General features: G+C 55.9%; 2 protein-coding genes across 2 annotated transcripts; one reads left to right on the forward strand and one right to left on the reverse strand.

Annotated features, from left to right (window-relative positions):
• Positions 1–1,269: 1,269 nt before the first annotated feature.
• Positions 1,270–3,478, forward strand: TUBB4B (tubulin beta 4B class IVb). The gene is made up of 4 exons (XM_054220877.1): positions 1,270–1,391; positions 1,499–1,607; positions 1,685–1,795; positions 2,266–3,478. The coding sequence occupies exons 1-4, from the start codon at positions 1,335–1,337 to the stop codon at positions 3,324–3,326; spliced, it is 1,338 nt and encodes a 445-aa protein (XP_054076852.1). The 5' UTR covers positions 1,270–1,334; the 3' UTR covers positions 3,327–3,478.
• On the reverse strand, positions 3,466–17,032 carry FAM166A (family with sequence similarity 166 member A). Its single transcript, XM_054220878.1, has 7 exons — positions 16,977–17,032; positions 12,672–12,865; positions 10,729–11,012; positions 9,555–9,672; positions 7,898–7,992; positions 5,692–5,809; positions 3,466–3,554 (listed from the first exon to the last, which is right to left on the reverse strand). The coding sequence occupies exons 1-7, from the start codon at positions 17,030–17,032 to the stop codon at positions 3,466–3,468; spliced, it is 954 nt and encodes a 317-aa protein (XP_054076853.1).
• Positions 17,033–17,089: the final 57 nt, after the last annotated feature.

Raw genomic sequence — 17,089 nt, forward strand, 5'->3', positions numbered from 1 at the left:
CACATATAATCATAAAAAGGCTCTGCTAAAATAACGATCAAAGTATGCTCAGCAGAAGCTGTGACAAATAGATGAACTGTCAGTGCAAGAATGTGCTAACAAAGTTGGATGGTGGAAGGCAAACAGTACGGCAGAGTAAGAGACAGAGAAAAGGTATATGAGGAAGACATTTATCCAGCCTGGGATGTTTGGCTGCTCCATGAACACAGGTGTCACAGAGCACAGCGCTGAGCCAGCTGCCCACCTCGAGGCCTGGGACAGGACCCCGCCTCACCCAGGCTCCCTCCCGGGCGGACCTCACCTCAGAGAGCGCTCCCCGGGCAGCGCGGGCCCTTCCCGCACAGGAGCTGCCGCTGAACGGCTCCCCCCGACACCCTCGGGCTCCCCGAGACAGAGGGCACCCCCCGCCCCGAGCCCCTCGGCAGAAGCTGGGACCGGGACCACCCCCTCAGGCTCCCTGGGGCACTGACGAGGCCCGCGGGTACCGCCGCGGGCCCTACCCCGGCCCGGCCCCTTCCCGCCGCCGAGGGCGGTCGCCATAGCAACGCCCGCCCGTCCCCGCCGCCTCAGGCGGCTGCGCGCCAGAAAGTGCTAGAAAGGCGCCGCAGCCCGCGCACGCGCAGATGGGCTCCCTGCCCCCACGGCGCCGCCGCAGCGCCCTGGGGCTAAGGGAGGACGGCGGGCGGGGGTGGTGGCGGGGACGGGCGGCCCTCCCGGGGGAGCGGAGGGGAGACGCGGGGACGGGGGGGGATGCTCGGGACCGGCGGGGGAAGCGGCCCGGCCAGGTTTCCCCGGAAACCGCCCTCCCCCTCTCCCGCAGTAAGGAGGAGCCGCCGCCTACGCTGCGCAAAGTGCGCACACGGCTTCGGGAATGGGCGACTGCACGGGCCACCGCCCAGCGCCTGCTGCGGAGTCATTGCGACGGTTACCAGGGCACTTCGTTTTCACCCAATCAAGTGACGTTAGCTCATCCTCGAGGCCCACAGCCAATCGTGCCCGGCATCAATCATTCAATTAAGCCAATCCGGAGCGTCCTGAGCGAGTAGGGCGGGCATTCGCGGGCCCCGGTTGCCTAACAGTAAAATCAACAGACAGATGGGCGGAGCAAATAGGAGCCAATGATTTGAATGACAGCTTTCCAGCCAACCAGATTTCCTTATTTGTAGAGCCTCGCTATGAGTAGCCAACAGCTGCTGTGTCTGGCCGGCTGGGCGGGGAAGAGAAGGCTGCGCGCGCATTCCGCTGCTATATAAGGCTTGGCGGTTGCTTCACGCAGTCAGAGTCGGTTGGGGCAGGAGTGGCGTGGGCTGGGAGTGAGCTGAGCCGCCGCCATCATGAGGGAGATCGTGCACCTGCAGGCCGGGCAGTGCGGAAACCAGATCGGGGCCAAGGTCCGGGCGGTGGGCAGGGGGGCGGCGGGGCGGGGCGGGGGAAGATGGGTGGTGGGCGGTGGGGGCATGCCCGGCCCGGCCGCCCCTGACGCGATTTTCCCCGGCAGTTCTGGGAGGTGATCAGCGACGAACATGGCATCGACCCAACCGGGACCTACCACGGTGACAGCGACCTGCAGCTGGAGCGCATTAACGTCTATTACAACGAGGCCACAGGTAGGGCCCGGCCCGCCGCCCGCCCCCTCCCCGCGCCGCCTCCGCCGCCGCCCTCACGGCTTCTCCCTGTCTTGCAGGTGGCAAGTACGTGCCCCGCGCCGTCCTGGTGGACCTGGAGCCCGGCACCATGGACTCGGTGCGCTCCGGGCCCTTCGGCCAGATATTCAGGCCAGACAACTTCGTGTTCGGTGAGTGCGCCGGGAGCGGGGGAGGGACCTGTCGTGTAACCGGCTCGGGGTGGGGTGGGGAGGGCAGGGCAGGGCCGCTGCACTGCGGGCTGCACCGCCGCACATGCTGCGGGAGGGGGGTTAATCCCGCCGCTTCATGACGGGCGTGAAATACCGGGGATCTGCGGACCGGGTGTGATGGCAGTCGCTGGGAGAGCGGGTCCGAGGAGGCACAGGAGCTCGTTGCTCTTCCGATTCTCATTATCTCCTCCATAATACCAGGAGGAATTAAAAGGCTGCTGTGTTATTGATAACGAACGTTTTCCCTGCGGAGCCATTTCAGAGGTGCTTGTGTGAAACCCCATCTCTGTGCTCGATAAAATGAAAGCTTTTGTGGGGTTTCTCGGTAGCCTGATGCTCCTAAGCTTTGCTTGCAAGCAATAAGCAGGAAGCAGTGACCGTAATCTAATACGAAAATGGCTCTCTTCCAGGTCAGAGCGGAGCAGGAAACAACTGGGCAAAGGGCCATTATACGGAAGGTGCTGAATTAGTTGATTCCGTGTTAGATGTTGTAAGAAAGGAGGCAGAAAGCTGTGATTGTCTCCAGGGCTTTCAGCTTACTCACTCCCTCGGTGGTGGTACAGGCTCTGGCATGGGTACCCTCCTCATCAGCAAAATTCGTGAAGAGTACCCAGACCGAATTATGAATACTTTCAGTGTTGTACCCTCCCCTAAAGTATCAGATACTGTAGTAGAGCCCTACAATGCCACACTCTCGGTGCATCAGCTTGTGGAGAACACAGATGAAACATACTGTATTGATAATGAAGCCCTCTACGACATATGCTTCAGAACACTGAAGTTAACTACTCCAACATACGGTGATCTGAACCATTTAGTGTCGGCAACCATGAGCGGTGTCACCACCTGCCTGCGGTTCCCAGGCCAGCTTAATGCCGACCTGCGGAAGCTGGCGGTGAACATGGTTCCCTTTCCCCGTTTGCACTTTTTCATGCCTGGCTTTGCCCCGCTCACGAGCCGTGGGAGCCAGCAGTATCGTGCTTTAACTGTGCCAGAGCTAACACAGCAGATGTTCGATGCAAAGAACATGATGGCAGCGTGTGACCCACGTCACGGCCGCTATCTGACCGTAGCTGCTGTTTTTAGGGGCCGTATGTCAATGAAAGAGGTCGATGAGCAAATGCTGAACGTTCAGAACAAAAATAGCAGCTATTTTGTTGAATGGATTCCTAATAACGTTAAAACAGCGGTCTGTGACATTCCACCTCGTGGCCTGAAAATGTCTGCCACCTTCATTGGTAACAGCACGGCCATCCAGGAGCTGTTCAAACGCATTTCTGAGCAGTTCACGGCCATGTTCCGCCGAAAGGCTTTCCTGCACTGGTACACTGGGGAGGGCATGGACGAGATGGAGTTCACAGAGGCTGAGAGCAACATGAACGACCTGGTGTCTGAGTATCAGCAGTACCAGGATGCTACAGCTGAGGAGGAGGGGGAGTTTGAGGAGGAGGCTGAGGAAGAGGCAGAGTAAAAGCTATGCAGATGAACACCTGTAAATTTTGTTTAAAGCTGTATGAACTCTTTCATTCAAAACTTCTCTGTCTGTGTTGTGTTCCTCTTCCTGTCTCAAAGTCACTTCAAATGCTGTACAGGCACCATTAAAGCATTTTTCACAGTGCACAAGCTCGTCTCCTTTGTTCCTTTTGGTAAGCTTTTCGGGTGCCGTTTCCAAAAGTGAGCGCGTAGGTGTGTCGGAGGTCTGGAAAAGAAAAAGAGGGACTTGGTGGTGAGCCGTGCCACCTTCCCTGAGGCAACCAGGCTTCCCTCCACTGAGGTGGACAACTGATGCCTGGATGCAGTGGCCATCCTGCTTGCTCCTGGTGGCGGGGAACTGAAGAAGCGCTCTGGTGGGGCTGTGTAGTGACGGGTACTGGCGGAGGGGATACGCTCCCCAGGGAGGGTGGAATCCAGCTCCAGCTGTGTCTAAATTTAGGTCCCTGCCTGTGGCCTCCTGTTACAGGCCGGGCTCTGGGGGGAGCTGAGAGGTCTCCTGACTGTAACGGACATGGAGGTGTCTAAGCCGTGGCCTGCCCTGGCTGCCAGGGCAGGGCAAGGTGCCTCCGATGGACGTAGGCGTTTCTGGCAGAAGATCCAGGCTGATCCACTGCGGAGTAGCGGTGGCCAGTCACAGGAGCCTTGGGGACGGCTGTGACGAGCTGTGCTGCGCCTGCTGCTGAGGACAGGTGACACTGAGGAGCTCCTATGTACACAGCATCGCTGGAATCGCTTTTTTTTAAAATCGGTATGTAGAGGTTTCAAAATGAAAATGGGGTGTTAACTGCAGCTTCTCTGCTTTTGAAGTGAGCCGAACACCTGATACCAAATGACACACTTGTTTCATGAAAGCTCTCTATTAACAAAGCACACTTTCACTGCGGAAACCGTTAATAGGGTCAGCGTCGCCTAAGTGACAGCCCTGTCACTGAGCAGCTGGACAGGAGACAGTAGGCTGCTTTCCTGCTGAAGAAACTGTTCGGTGTTCTGGATTGTGACTGATTTGGGGTTAATTTTTTCTGTCTTAAGTTTCTCCTTCCAGAGTGGAACTGGTTGGAGCAGTTAAGATCGCACTGACTGTGGTGGCTCCTGGGGCAGGGAGGGGTCTGTCTATAGACAGAGGTGGCCGGTTTCAAACTTCCACAGGGAAATACTTCTGAAAGGATGGCAAGAAGTTCTTAAAGCTTGAGGTAACATGTTCAGAAGTTGATTTTTGGCCTTCATTTTAGGAGGGGTTTTTTTTTTTGTTCCTCCTTTTCATCACACCGAAGCTGGTGCATTCCCTGGGCTTCCAGTTCCCGAGGGCAGGACAGCGTTGTCCCCCTGCACCCTGTTGGGCAGAGCCGCACTGGTCACCCTCCCCGCGGAGCTGGGGCTGCTCCCCTGCCTTCTGCGGCTTTGGAGAGAGGGCAAAACACGGACAAGCGTTAACACCAGAGTCCAGTTCACCCGTAGCTTCGTAAGAGCTTTTCTCCAGGGGCTTGAGCTGGCAGCTGCAGCCATGTGGAGTGTGGCCACGGAGGAGACAGGCTTTGCTGTGGGCCACCACCAGCTCCCGCGCAGAGGATGGGGACAGGTGAGTGTGATGCAGCGGGGACGGCAGCCGCTGCGCTTGCCGTCTGCCCCGGAGTGTGGTGACAGAGGCCAAAACAAACCTATTTCTCTCCATCTTTGCTCAGAAGACCTGTCCAGCCTCACCTTTCGCCGTCAGCCTGTGAGATGCTTCCACCCTTTCCCTGCCACCAGCCCTCAAGCTCCCGAGGACCGGCTGTGTGTTAAAAATTGCTTTTTCTGCAGGACTCTCTGCTGGACCCACATTCACCGCCTCAACCTTCTCTCATCTGGGCTCAACAGATACAGTCTCTTCACCAGCTATGGTCCAACCCTGCCAGGGTAGTTGTTTTCCCACTCTTTGCTTTCATTTCTGCCGCATTTTGTGTCTCCTACCATTTTCCTCCTCTTTATGGCATGAAGTGCAAGCTGAGTTTGGTTCTTTCCAGCTTATCTCCGTGCTTTCCCAGCCCATGTTATGGAGCTGTGGGCTCTGGCCTTTGCTGCGGCCAAAGGTACCGATATGAATTGCTGATCTGTTGAAATTTTAGCCTAATACCTTAATGCTCTGCTTTAGCCGGGGGTCGGGTCTGGAAACCAGAGGTGGGTTCTGCACAGGTCCGTGCTGGAAGAGGGGCGGGGGATGGCACGGCTCCAGTGCCTGGCACGGACTTGGGGGGGGGGGGGGGGGAATACTGCCCACATGGAACGTCTCAGTAACTGCTCACTACCACCACAGAGCCAGTAATTAGCATTAATGACTCCCATTCTCCCTCAGCTGATGAACTTACCTGGTACGAAGCCCATGTAGGAAGGTATCAGTCCAGCGCTGGTGTAAATCCTGTAGTCAGGCCAGTGCGTTTGGGGGAATCTCTTGCCGAAGCCGCAAACTGGGTTTCGCTGCAAAAACTGGAAAACAAACACAAAGACACCCCCCCGCCCAAAGCAGGGTTCATTTTAAACCGTATTGTTGTTACCCACGTCACGTGCTTTGACTCTGCATTAAAGGAAATATTTAAGCCGATGTAAATCAATCTTCCCAGTTCTGTTTTCTTCTGATTGGGAGCTACACTGCACCTTCCCTTTTTCCACAGGATAGGTTTTTTCTCCCAGGGGTGCTGCCGCAGCCTCTGCTGGCTCCTACCCCGGGTGTGCGGAGCCGGCGTTGGGATCCCCGCAGCCTGGACTGAATTATCACCCCCGGGCACCAGCCCCGAGCCCCTCGTGCTCCTACGTCGGATGCAGCGTGAGCCAGCAGCGTCTGCTGGAGATGGGTCCGTGCCCGGGCTCTGCTCTCACTCTGCATCTCAGTGTTTCGGTCTGACCCCCTTCAACTGGTTCCGTTTGTCCACCCGTCCCACCGACGGTGATTAGCCCGTAATTCCCAGGCTGGGAGGAAGAGGAAGGCTTAGGGAGTGTTAACTGAAGGGAGAGTGTAAATCTTCTCCCCGGTCTGTCCCTGCCCCCTGAGGTCAGGCCCAGCTGCGGGGCTGTGCCGGAGGATGGGAATTCCACGGCTCCGAAGGTCTCCCCAAAAGCTGCACACCCTGCCGGAGCTGGGGGTGGGGGGAAGGGATGGGGTTCGTGGAGCCCAGCAAACGCGGGGACCATCGAACCCTTTTGTGGCCGACGACGGAGCCATCGCTGCGACTGCCCGAGCGCGGCACTGAAGCGAGAGGGTGGCGTTATTTTGCCTGATGCAGGCAGTAAGCAGTGAGCCGTGGCACATCCCGGTACGTAACCTAGGGCAACAGAGATTTAGGGCAGAAGATTAGTGGCTCGAAGTCAGAAGCCATCTTAGATAGAGATGCGGCGTGATTTTTTTTTTTTTTTTTTTTTCCCCTTTAGCTTATATTCCTTCTGCGCCTGGTGCTGCAGCCACCCTCCGCCAGCCCGGCTTCTGCTGAACCCGCTGCGGACAAACACCTCCCTCGCTGATTTACGGCACGGCAGACGGTTCTTCAGCCATCAGGGGCCGAAAGGCTTTGCAAACAGCGCATTTATGTTCGATAATGACTGGGGTTTTGGGTTTTTTTTGGGTTCCGTTTGCTGTATTTCAATTCCTATTACCGGCAGAAGGAAAGGATGAGGAAGGCAGCAGAGGGAAATGCATTTCAGCCAAAGCACGGGGCTGCCGTGAGCACCGCCAGCCCTGCCGCTCCCCCGCGGAGTCGCTCCTTCCCGGCTGAGCATCCTCAGTCTGGGACTTTTCCCTACGTCAGACCCACACGGTTCGGGACGAAGGCACCGCAGTGAATCCCGGTGACCAGAAAGGGCTGGAAATGTTGTCCCCTGATTTCATGGAGCTGATCAGCCCCTCACCGGCGCTGGACCGGGGAGATGGCGGCATCCCAGGGAGCCCACCCCATCCTGGCAGCAGGAAGAAATGGGTAGCTTTGAATGCAAACTGTCAACTACCGCGGGAGGGATCTCGTTTTTCCCGTGTAGGAGGATTACATGGCATTAGATGGTGGGGGGGGCAGGATCTTACAAGCAAGGGGACAAAATATTTTTTCAGTAGAGATATTTCTGCACCCTTCCCAAAAGCAGGAGAAAGGAGATGTGGATCCCTTTAAGAAAAATTACATTAGTAAAGGAAAAAGCTTTACAACCCATTAAAAGGGAGAAATACCCATCCCAGCCGCCCAGGAAGCCACCCGGCAGAGCCATCCAGGGCGCAGGGGAAACGCAGAGAGTTGCATCCTGCATTTCTGCACTCAGAGCAACATTTTTAATAGCCACCCTTGAACCAACCCTCGAAAGATTTGCTTAATCCTTTTACGAACTCATTTATCCTCCCTTAATGTCCCAGGGAAACAAGCTACAGAGTTTAATTGCTCATGATTTTTTCGACGTGTTACCTAATAGCATTTTATTTTGCTTGTCCTTATAACCCCAGTCCTAACACTACTGCTGTAAGTGAAACCGCGGTTGGTGTTGCAGGTGAATCAATACCCGCATTATATTCTTGAAATAAGATTTGTGGATATAATCTACCTGATGGCGTTCAAATTCGTTCATGGCTTCCTTCACGCCCCGCATGTAGTCCACACCGTGGATCCAGGTGAGGCGGGGGATGAATCCAGCGTACCCTTGGGATGAAGACAAGAGAGAACGCACATATTGTACAAGGATCAACCAGTCTGGACGTGGAAGAGGCTGGGATAAATATAAAACCTTGGCAGAGTGTAGGAAGGAAAAAATCATCCATTTAAACTGTAAAATTAACTCTTACATGTGAAGTGTCTTTTCTGAAAGAGTCTTTTTTTTATGATTCCCAAAGAAAACTCAATGGGCCTGAACTGATCTTTGTTCTGATCTTTCTCTCCATGAGGTACGGAAGAAACGTTTCAGTTTTTATAGTCTACACCAACAGCACCATTGTTCTCTCCCAGTTTAACACACATTCAGGGGCTACCAACTGGGGGTCCAACCTGTCTTCCTCACTTGCCCTCCCCAGCCAACAAATTTTCACCAATTACAAGGCAGAAACTATATGAAGTCTAAAACTACATAAAACGTAGAGGGGGACAAACTAAAAGCAGCCAGAACTCCCTCTTTCCAAAGGAAATTTGTCTTCTGTGCCCTAAGACACCCATGCTCTTCCATTCCATCTGAAACATTTCGATGCGCACCCCCCACATTCATAGAATCACAGAATGGTTTGGGTTGGAAGGGACCTTAAAGCCCACCCAGTGCCACCCCCTGCCCTGGGCAGGGACACCTCCCACCAGCCCAGGTTGCTCCAAGCCCCGTCCAACCTGGCCTTGAACCCCTCCAGGGATGGGGCAGCCACAGCTTCTCTGGGCAACCTGGGCCAGGGGCTCACCGCCCTCACAGCAAAGAACTTCTTCCTCAGATCCCATCTAAATCTCCCCTCTTTGAGTTTGAAGCTGTTCCCCCTCATCCCATGGCTCCCCTCCCTGATCCAGAGTCCCTCCCCATCCTTCCTGTAGCCCCCTTCAGGGACTGGAAGGGGCTCTAAGGTCTCCCCGGAGCCTTCTCTTCTCCAGGCTGAACCCCCCCAGCTCTCTCAGCCTGTCCTCACGGCACAGGGGCTCCGCTGTGGTCGGTTGCAGAGCGAAGCATCCCTCCTGCCCGCGCCGTACCCTTTGCGGGGAGCTCAGTGCATCAACGCTCCATGATTCTCCTGCTTGCAGAGGAGCACTCCTCCAGAGCAAGTGGAGAACTTACAGAGTGTAACTCCTTGTGAGACAGAGCTTTAGACATTTACGATGGTGCAAGACGGCACTGGTTGTTGATTCGATGATTCAGAAAAGCATCTTGTTTCTAGGAGAGAAACAACCACCTCAATGGTAAGATACTCATCAAGCTGTGGAGGTGGTGCAGAGCCCATGGCCCTGCTCTCCTGCCCTTCTGCAGCATCTTCCAGCCTGGTCAGGCTACGGGGAACCAAGGTGGCTCCTGCATCCCTTCCACCACGGGCACGTGTCCCTCAGGGAGATCCATGGGGTGGCAGCATCCCAAAGAAACACCCCCTTGCACGGAGAGGAACAGGGGCATTTTCCATCCCCCAGTGTCCAAACAAGCCGGAGCAACTGGCCCATGTCTCTGAGGTTTCCCTGGGGGAAGAGGGAAGAGACGATTTCTTCCGAGGTGGACTCGTGGTGCACGTGACCTCCCTCTGTTTTACCTGGAATGACTTTCTGTTGGATCACATTTGGTACATCCAGTTTTGGTAACCGATTATCTTGCTCCACGTCCGCAGTTTCAACCACTCCTGGCAGAGTCACACCTTCAATTTTTACGGGCTCAAAATAAAAGTAGAAATAAAATAAACACCAGTAAAATCCGCTTCCTCCTTTGGCTCCGTTGCTTAAATCACTGCCAGAGCCTGTGAACGGCGACTGCCATTTCTCTTTCTCCCTGGCTTTACACTAAGAGCTACTCCAAGAATTGCTGGTAAAGTCAAATTACCAGCCCAGCTCCCCGCACGCAGAGGTTTTGCAAAATCCCCAGGGAGAACAAGGGGATCTTCGGGCACTGAGCTCCTTCGCAAGCCTGGTTCTCAGAGCAAGGAGCAGGAATGCCCCTTCTTGGGATTTATATCCGAGCCAGCTTTTGACTCGATACGTCAAATCTCTAATCTCTGCCTTCAGGGGATTTGCAGAGCCCCGGCTGGCTGCAGCTGGGAGAAACCAGGGGCTCAAACACGACGGTCCCAGGTGATGTTGGTGCCGCGCAGAGCAGCGGCCGGCTCCACCGGCAAATCCCAGTGCTCGTGTGTGAACGAGGGATAACCATGGCGGGAAACTCAGGAGGGAGCAGTTAAGGGGTCGGGACCCCGGCACGTAACCAAAAGTGCCAGGAGTGCACTCTCTTTGGGAGGAGGAGGGAGAGGAGGGAGAGGAGGGAGAGGAGGGAGAGGAGGGAGAGGAGGGAGAGGAGGGAGAGGAGGGAGAGGAGGGAGAGGAGGGAGAGGAGGGAGAGGGCAGCGGCAGGGCTCCTGCTTCACCCGAAGGAAACACGAGCTGCGAAGCGCAGCGTAACACAGGATCTAGTGACTGGGATTTGAAGCTGAAACTCAACCGAACGAGAAGTTAAGCCTTTTTGGGTAAGAAGAGAAATTAATGATTACAACAGTTTCCTGAAGGTGTGATGAATTTGCTGCTGCTAGAAACATTCATGTATTTGATATTTCTCTACATGAGACACTTTCCGTCCTCGCCATCCACGCCCATGTGAAATTCCCTCTTCGCACCCCCGGACCGAGGAGATCCCTTCCGTGCCCACCAGTCCCCAAACCCCCCTCCCTCGGCAGCACCAGCATCCCTTACCACGTCTCTTTTCCACCCAAAACCACTTACCAGTTTGCTCCCTGCCAAAGCTCCGCACCTTTTTCCCGGGGTTATCTCAGGCAGTCGCCACTCTTGCCCCTCCGATGCGGGATGGCAGGGAATTCTCCACGGGTACCCCCGAGGCGGTTGTGTCCTCGGGACGTACTCGCCAGGATGGTCCTGGGGCTCAGGGTCCATGTGCATCCTCACCAGCTCTGCCTCTTCCAGCCCTGGCACCGGCTGGGGAGGTTTTGGCCCAGGGGCTGGTTCAGGAAAGGTTGTTGCAGCCTCGGCTTTCTCATAGGGAAAGTATCCTGCGGGACAGACACCGAGTTATGGGAAAGGAGTGGTCGAACGAGGATGAAGGATTCCCATCGCGCTGGACCTCGTCCCTTACGTGCTCCATCAGAGGGAAGGAAAGGAGCCTGGAGGTCAACAGCATCCCATCCTGCCAGTGCCATCAGCCCCATCCCATAAACCAGCCTGCACAGAAAATCTGCACAAATATGAGTTCAGTAACTTAAATTTTTTTCTAAGCAATGCCTAAAGCGTGATACACCATCAGCCAAGCTATAAAGATTAAGGGGAAAAACGCCACCCCATATCCCTTTCTCCGTGGGGCTGCGTCAGCACACCCCAAACACAGCCGGGGGAGGAAGGACTCGCTCCCACCAAACAGGGCGTCCCCAACAGCTACGGCTCGGACACGTGATGTGGCTCACGGCAACTGACTCTCCAAAGGAAAACGTCCCCGAGAGGGGCTGGTGCGGGGCCGTGGTGTAGCTCAACCAGGACCAGGCACTTTGTCCAGAAGGGCTGGGACTTGGTAGGAGATTCCTGCAAATTCCCAGTGTTGGGAATCTACCTGTGCGTGTCTCAGTGCCTGACGGAGGGAAGGGGGCCCCTTAGCAGAAGTGGGGCAGGTGGGAAGGGCACAGGAAGGAGCCGCGAGACACAAAACGAACCTCGAGCTGCGCGTGAGAGCCCCGAGCACGAGGAGCTGTGACCAGGTGGGGCGGCCGGGAAAGGGTCGGAGGGGGCAGAGCCGACCTTCCCCAGAGAGAAGGATTTTAGCCTGAGGAATTGTGCTGGTTTGGCCTGGGATAGAGTTCATTTTCTCCACAGTAGCTTGTACGGGGCCACGTTTTGGATTTGTACGGGGAAGTGTTGATAACACGGAGCTGGTTTAGTTACTGCTGAGCAGCGCTTACACAGAACCAAGGCGTTTCCTGCTCCTCACATCGCCCCGACAGCGAGCAGGTTGGGGGTGCACAAAAAGTTGGGAGGGGACACAGTTGGGACAGCTGCCCCCGACTACCCAAAGGGATATTCCAGACCGTACAGTGTCATGCTCGGCAACAAAACTGTGGGGGAGGTTGGCGGCGGGGGGCCACTGCTCGGGGACTGGCTGGGCATCGGTCAGTTGGCAGTGAGTCATGGTTTTCGTTTACATCGCTTGCCTTTCCTGGGTTGTATTTCGCTTTTTTTGTTATTTGCCTTTTCGTTACTATTATTAATTATTATTAATATTACTATTAGATTTCAATTATTAAACCATCTTTATCTTGCTCACTTTCCCCCTTCCGATTCTCTCCCCAGCTCCCGCTGGGGAGAACTGAGAGTGTGGTGCTTAGGTGCCAGCTGGGGTCAAACCACCACAGGAATATGGAGGAATTAGGAAGTCAGTCCATAATATGCCATAAAATCATTTAGCTTCGCTTCACTGAAGATAACCTAAAACTCTCCAGATTCACCCTGCGAAGCCCATGCCCATCAGCTGAGGCCGAGTGCTCCAGTTCCCCACGGGGTGTCCGTGCTCCGACTCCAGAGCTGCGGTCACTCCGCAGAAAACGTCCCATTTCACCCCAGGAGCCCATCGAGGACGGGCACAGCCCCCCCCTGCCCCTGACTGACCCCGGGCTCGTTAGCGGAGCCCGTTCTGGGGAAGGGACGAGACCCTGGCGTCTGCTCACCTGGACGCCCAGGGAGATAACCCTGGACACCGTGCTTCGTCTCGCTGAAGTCCTCCACAAACTTCTGCTTGTGCAGCGGCGCCAGCACGGGGCGAGGGCTCTTCCGAACCGCGGGGTCCGTCAGCAGCCGGTACGTGGTTCTGCCAAAGGTCTCTCCAAACTGGTCGTTGTACTGAGGGACGAAGCCCTCGTAGCTGAGGGGGAAACCAAAACAGAGCAGTCACTGAGGTGGCGTTGGAAGGTGTCCGCTGGTAGGACAACCTGCTCCAGAGCTTCTGTACCATGGAAAAGCCACGGCCAGGAGCGCATGTGGCTGGGAGCACCTGAGCCCAGGGAAGGTGATTGCACGGGATGTGCCTGGGAGCGTGGACACGTTCACGTCGCGGGAGCAGCAACGCGAGGGGATGCTCGAGATGCACCGAGAAGATGCATGTGGTTACGCATGGAGCCAGGCAGGCGTGTGTTTGCACAGTATGTTTTTACATGTGAACACGAGAAGTAGCTCATAGATTTACAGGGGGGCACAGGCTCGTGCTCCGGTTCACGTACGAACATGGGACGAGGTCTGCGAGTGTGACGGGAGCCGCACCAGCGGACGGAAAAGCTCATGGTGGGAGCACAGTGTGGGCTGCAGTCACTGCATCAGCGCTGACGTCGACAGACCCCCAGTTAAAAATATTATTTCCAATTAAACATGCCTCAGTTTTAAGTTTTGCAATCCCTCTCTCGGCTCTAAAACACAGTGAGTTACCGGGAATCTCCCCAGTGCCCCTTGTTCAACACTGAAACCCAAAAATGAGAACTCCTTGCTGGTACCCTCCGTACCCTCGCAGGGAGGAGCGGGGCCGGGCTCACAGACCCACCGGGCACCGCGGCGCACGGGAGAGGCACCGGCAGCCGTGGAACAAACATCTCTCCATTTTTTGGGTCCCTTCATGTGGGGTCTGTGGGGACACGCTGCTTCCCCGCTCCCCTCGGCCCAGGACGGGCAGTTTGACTCTTCGGTGGCTCAGGGCAGGTGCCGGAGCTCTGGCTCCGCTCCCGAGTCCACCAGCACGGATCAGAAACTTCATCGATTCCCAGTATCAAATTTCCTAATGGTGATGTTATTCCACCACTGAAGACGAGAGGCAGAGCCGCCAGCTACAACGTACAGACAGAAATATTCAATCAATGATCCCGCTGCGTATCTGGGGATAAAGCCAGATGATGCACGAGGATCATAAGATGATGAGTAAGTACTTTCCCTTCCAAATACTTTAAACGACAAATGCAGAGCCGTGCATTTACGCTTGGCAAGTTTTCCCACTTTGCATGCAGGATCCCTCACCAGCAGCAGCCGGAGGAGCTCGGTGGCTCGTCCCCATTGATTTTTCAAGGAGTCTTGCAACACAGGGAAGCTACGCCGGGACGATAGAGCTGAGCAAGAGCACAAATGACACAGCCCAAATAATTACAGGATGGCCAGAGGGGTTTTGATCATGAACAAAATAATGGTAGGGCTGAGAAAGGATTCAATTCATAAGCAATTAAAAGCGAGGTAATCCGAGGAGCTGGGGCGAGTCAGTCCGGGTTTATGGAGAAGGGATCCGCCGCAGAGCGAATGACAAGTGCTGCTGGGGAAAGCCGTGGCACCTGGGGAAGAGACGGGTCTCAGCTGACTGTTTGACCTTCTCCTGCTTGGCGTTTGGCTTAAGAAACCAGCGAGATCCCCCTTTTCTCTAGTTCCAGCTGAAGCCGCTGGTCTCGAGCTTCGCTGGCGAGCAGGGAGTAACCTGCGCTCCCGAGGCCGAGCCCCATTTCACTTTTCCCTTACTCAGCCATCTCTCTTCCATCGCCACTCCCCGGACTGTGTCACCTAAACCTGCTCAGCCTTCCTCATCGCCAGGGAAAGCCTTGGCCCTGGGCCCATCCTTGCTAGCCTCCAGGCCCTTCCCAGCTCCGCCAAGCCAGGATGGGGCAGGCAGAGCTGTGCCTGGGATTCACGGATTTACCCCTTCTGTGTGTGCCAAGTCCCCAAACCACCCATAGAATCATGGAATGGTTTGGAAGGGACCTTAAAGATCATCCAGTGGCACCCCCTGCCCTGGGCAGGGACACCTTCCACCAGCCCAGGTTGCTCCAAGCCCCGTCCAACCTGGCCTTGAACCCCTCCAGGGATGGGGCAGCCACAGCTTCTCTGGGCAACCTGGGCCAGGGGCTCACCACCCTCACAGTGAACAATTTCTTCCTGATACCTCATATAAACCTCCCCTCTTCCAGCCTGAAGCCATTATTCCTCGTCCTGTCACTACATGCCCTTGTAAAAAGTCCCTCCCAGCTTTCTTGTAGGCCCCCTTGAGGGACTGGAAGGGGCTGGAAGGTCTCCCCCTGGAGCCTTCTCTTCTCCAGGCTGAACCCCCCCAGCTCTCTCAGCCTGTCCCCACAGCAGAGGGGCTCCAGCCCTCCCAGCATCTCCAGGGCCTCCTCTGGCCCCACTCCAACAGCTCCGCGTCCTTCTGCTGTTGGTGCCCCAGCACTGGAGGCAGCACTGCAGGGGGGTCTCCCCAGAGCGGGGCAGAGGGGCAGAATCCCCTCCTTCGGCCCCACACGTTGGGTTTGGTGTCCCAATGCTCTTGAGCACTGCAGTGGCGTTTTCAAAGGCCTGGCTCTGACCATTGCCCGACCTGAGTGACAGCAACCAGTTTCGATGTCCTTGCTGCGTTTGCAGGTTCACCTGCAACAGCAGGTGAGATGCTGCAACGTGGCTCCTTCCTCCTCCTCCTCCCGCTGGCACCGCAGCTGAGGGTGCAGCATCTCCGGCAGCAGAGCCTGGGCTCCGGCGATGCCCTTCAGGCAGCTCCTCCTTGCGCACAGCCACCCAAACCAGATGCAAAGCAGCACCTTCACCACCCACTGGAGCTTCCTCTGGGGCTTGGGGTGACGCTATGAGCCCGCACCACGCTGCAAAACACAGGAGCAGGATCTGGTTCCTCCTCCTCCTCCTGCCTTCAGCGGCCAAAGCACCAGTGCGGAGCGGAGCAGCCCTGTCGCTGGGTCGGTGTCAGGGCTCGAAGCCGGTTCTGGGGGGGTGTCTGCAGGCAGGAGCCAGCAAGGGGAGGTTTGGAGGCTTTTGGAGGTGCAAGCCCAGCCCCAGCTCCCTCCTTGCTGTTACTCATCTTTCCTAAGCGGCTGCCAGCGCGCAGCTCTGACAGGGTGACAGCAGGCCCGGAGTAACACATCACATCGTTGTGACAACCGCAGCAGTGTAAGAACGTGTTAGAAACCCCCAGCGCCAGAGCTTATGTAAGTTTGGAAGATATGGAGATCAGCAATGGAAAAATCCTGCCCGCTGCTGTGACGGGAGGGACGGATGCCATCGTGACGGCAGGAGCACGGCGGAGGGAGGAATCCTGCTCCACCCTTCACCCGGGGCAGGGATCTGCCCGGGCCCGCGCTGCACCCGCGGCCGTCCTGGTCTCTCTGCGCTGAGGTTCGCAGCCTGGTCCGTCACCGGCCCCCGCAGGTCCCGACGTCCCTCGGAGTGGGTCTCAGGCTGGGCTAATCCCAGTGATTTCCTACCAACAGAAGTTTGCTTTCCCGCGGTGGCCGTCCAGCCCTTCCAGCCCCGTTACGCGTGTCACGGAGCACCTCTCCCAGCACGGATCACCCGCGGACGCCCCCCACAACTTCCCTACTTTGCCACGGAGCTGATCCACTTATTTCTGCCATTTGTGCCTTATCTTTTCACCAACAACTCATTGCCTCTTTCCGAGCCTTTAGAGGAGGATGTCGCAAAAAGCTTTGAAAAAAAATACATAACTTATATGTCAGCTAGATCACCAGCATCCACAGCGTCACTGACTTCTTCAAAGAGGAGGTCCCGGCAGCCGGACTGCGCTCCAACCGATTTGACGAGAGCTTATCGTGTGTATGCAACTCTTTATTCAAAGGAGATCCTCCAATATCCTTGATGCAGAAGTTCTGGCAGTTTGGGAACCCAACCCTGCCCAGCCGCCCTGGTAACTTTTGGCAGCTTAAAACAAATGAACAGAAAGGAGGAAAAAAACTGAAGAACTTTGACTTTACCCTCAACGCACTATGGGGCATGGTCTTTAGTTATACCCTGTTACGAGGTGGTGCTGCTTCTCCTGGAGCCCTGTCTCCTTCAGAGCACTGTGACATGGAATATTTAAATAGTGTCTTAAAAAAAAAAAAACAAAACCAACCCAAAACACCATGAATCATAAATACTACGTGATCCCAAGCAGAGGAGGTATTTGCATTGGAAATGAGCAGACATTTTGGATGAACTTCACAACTTACCCAGGGATATAGTAGGGCTCGGGCGGGAAGAAGCGGTTTTCCCTGGGGGCTGCCATGGGAGCGCGGCAGCTCTTGGCAGCGGCAGGAGGAGGGAGATGCAGTGCGGTGCAGTC

The sequence above is a fragment of the Rissa tridactyla genome, chromosome 14 (genome assembly GCF_028500815.1).
Source record: "Rissa tridactyla isolate bRisTri1 chromosome 14, bRisTri1.patW.cur.20221130, whole genome shotgun sequence".
Lineage (NCBI taxonomy): Eukaryota > Metazoa > Chordata > Aves > Charadriiformes > Laridae > Rissa > Rissa tridactyla.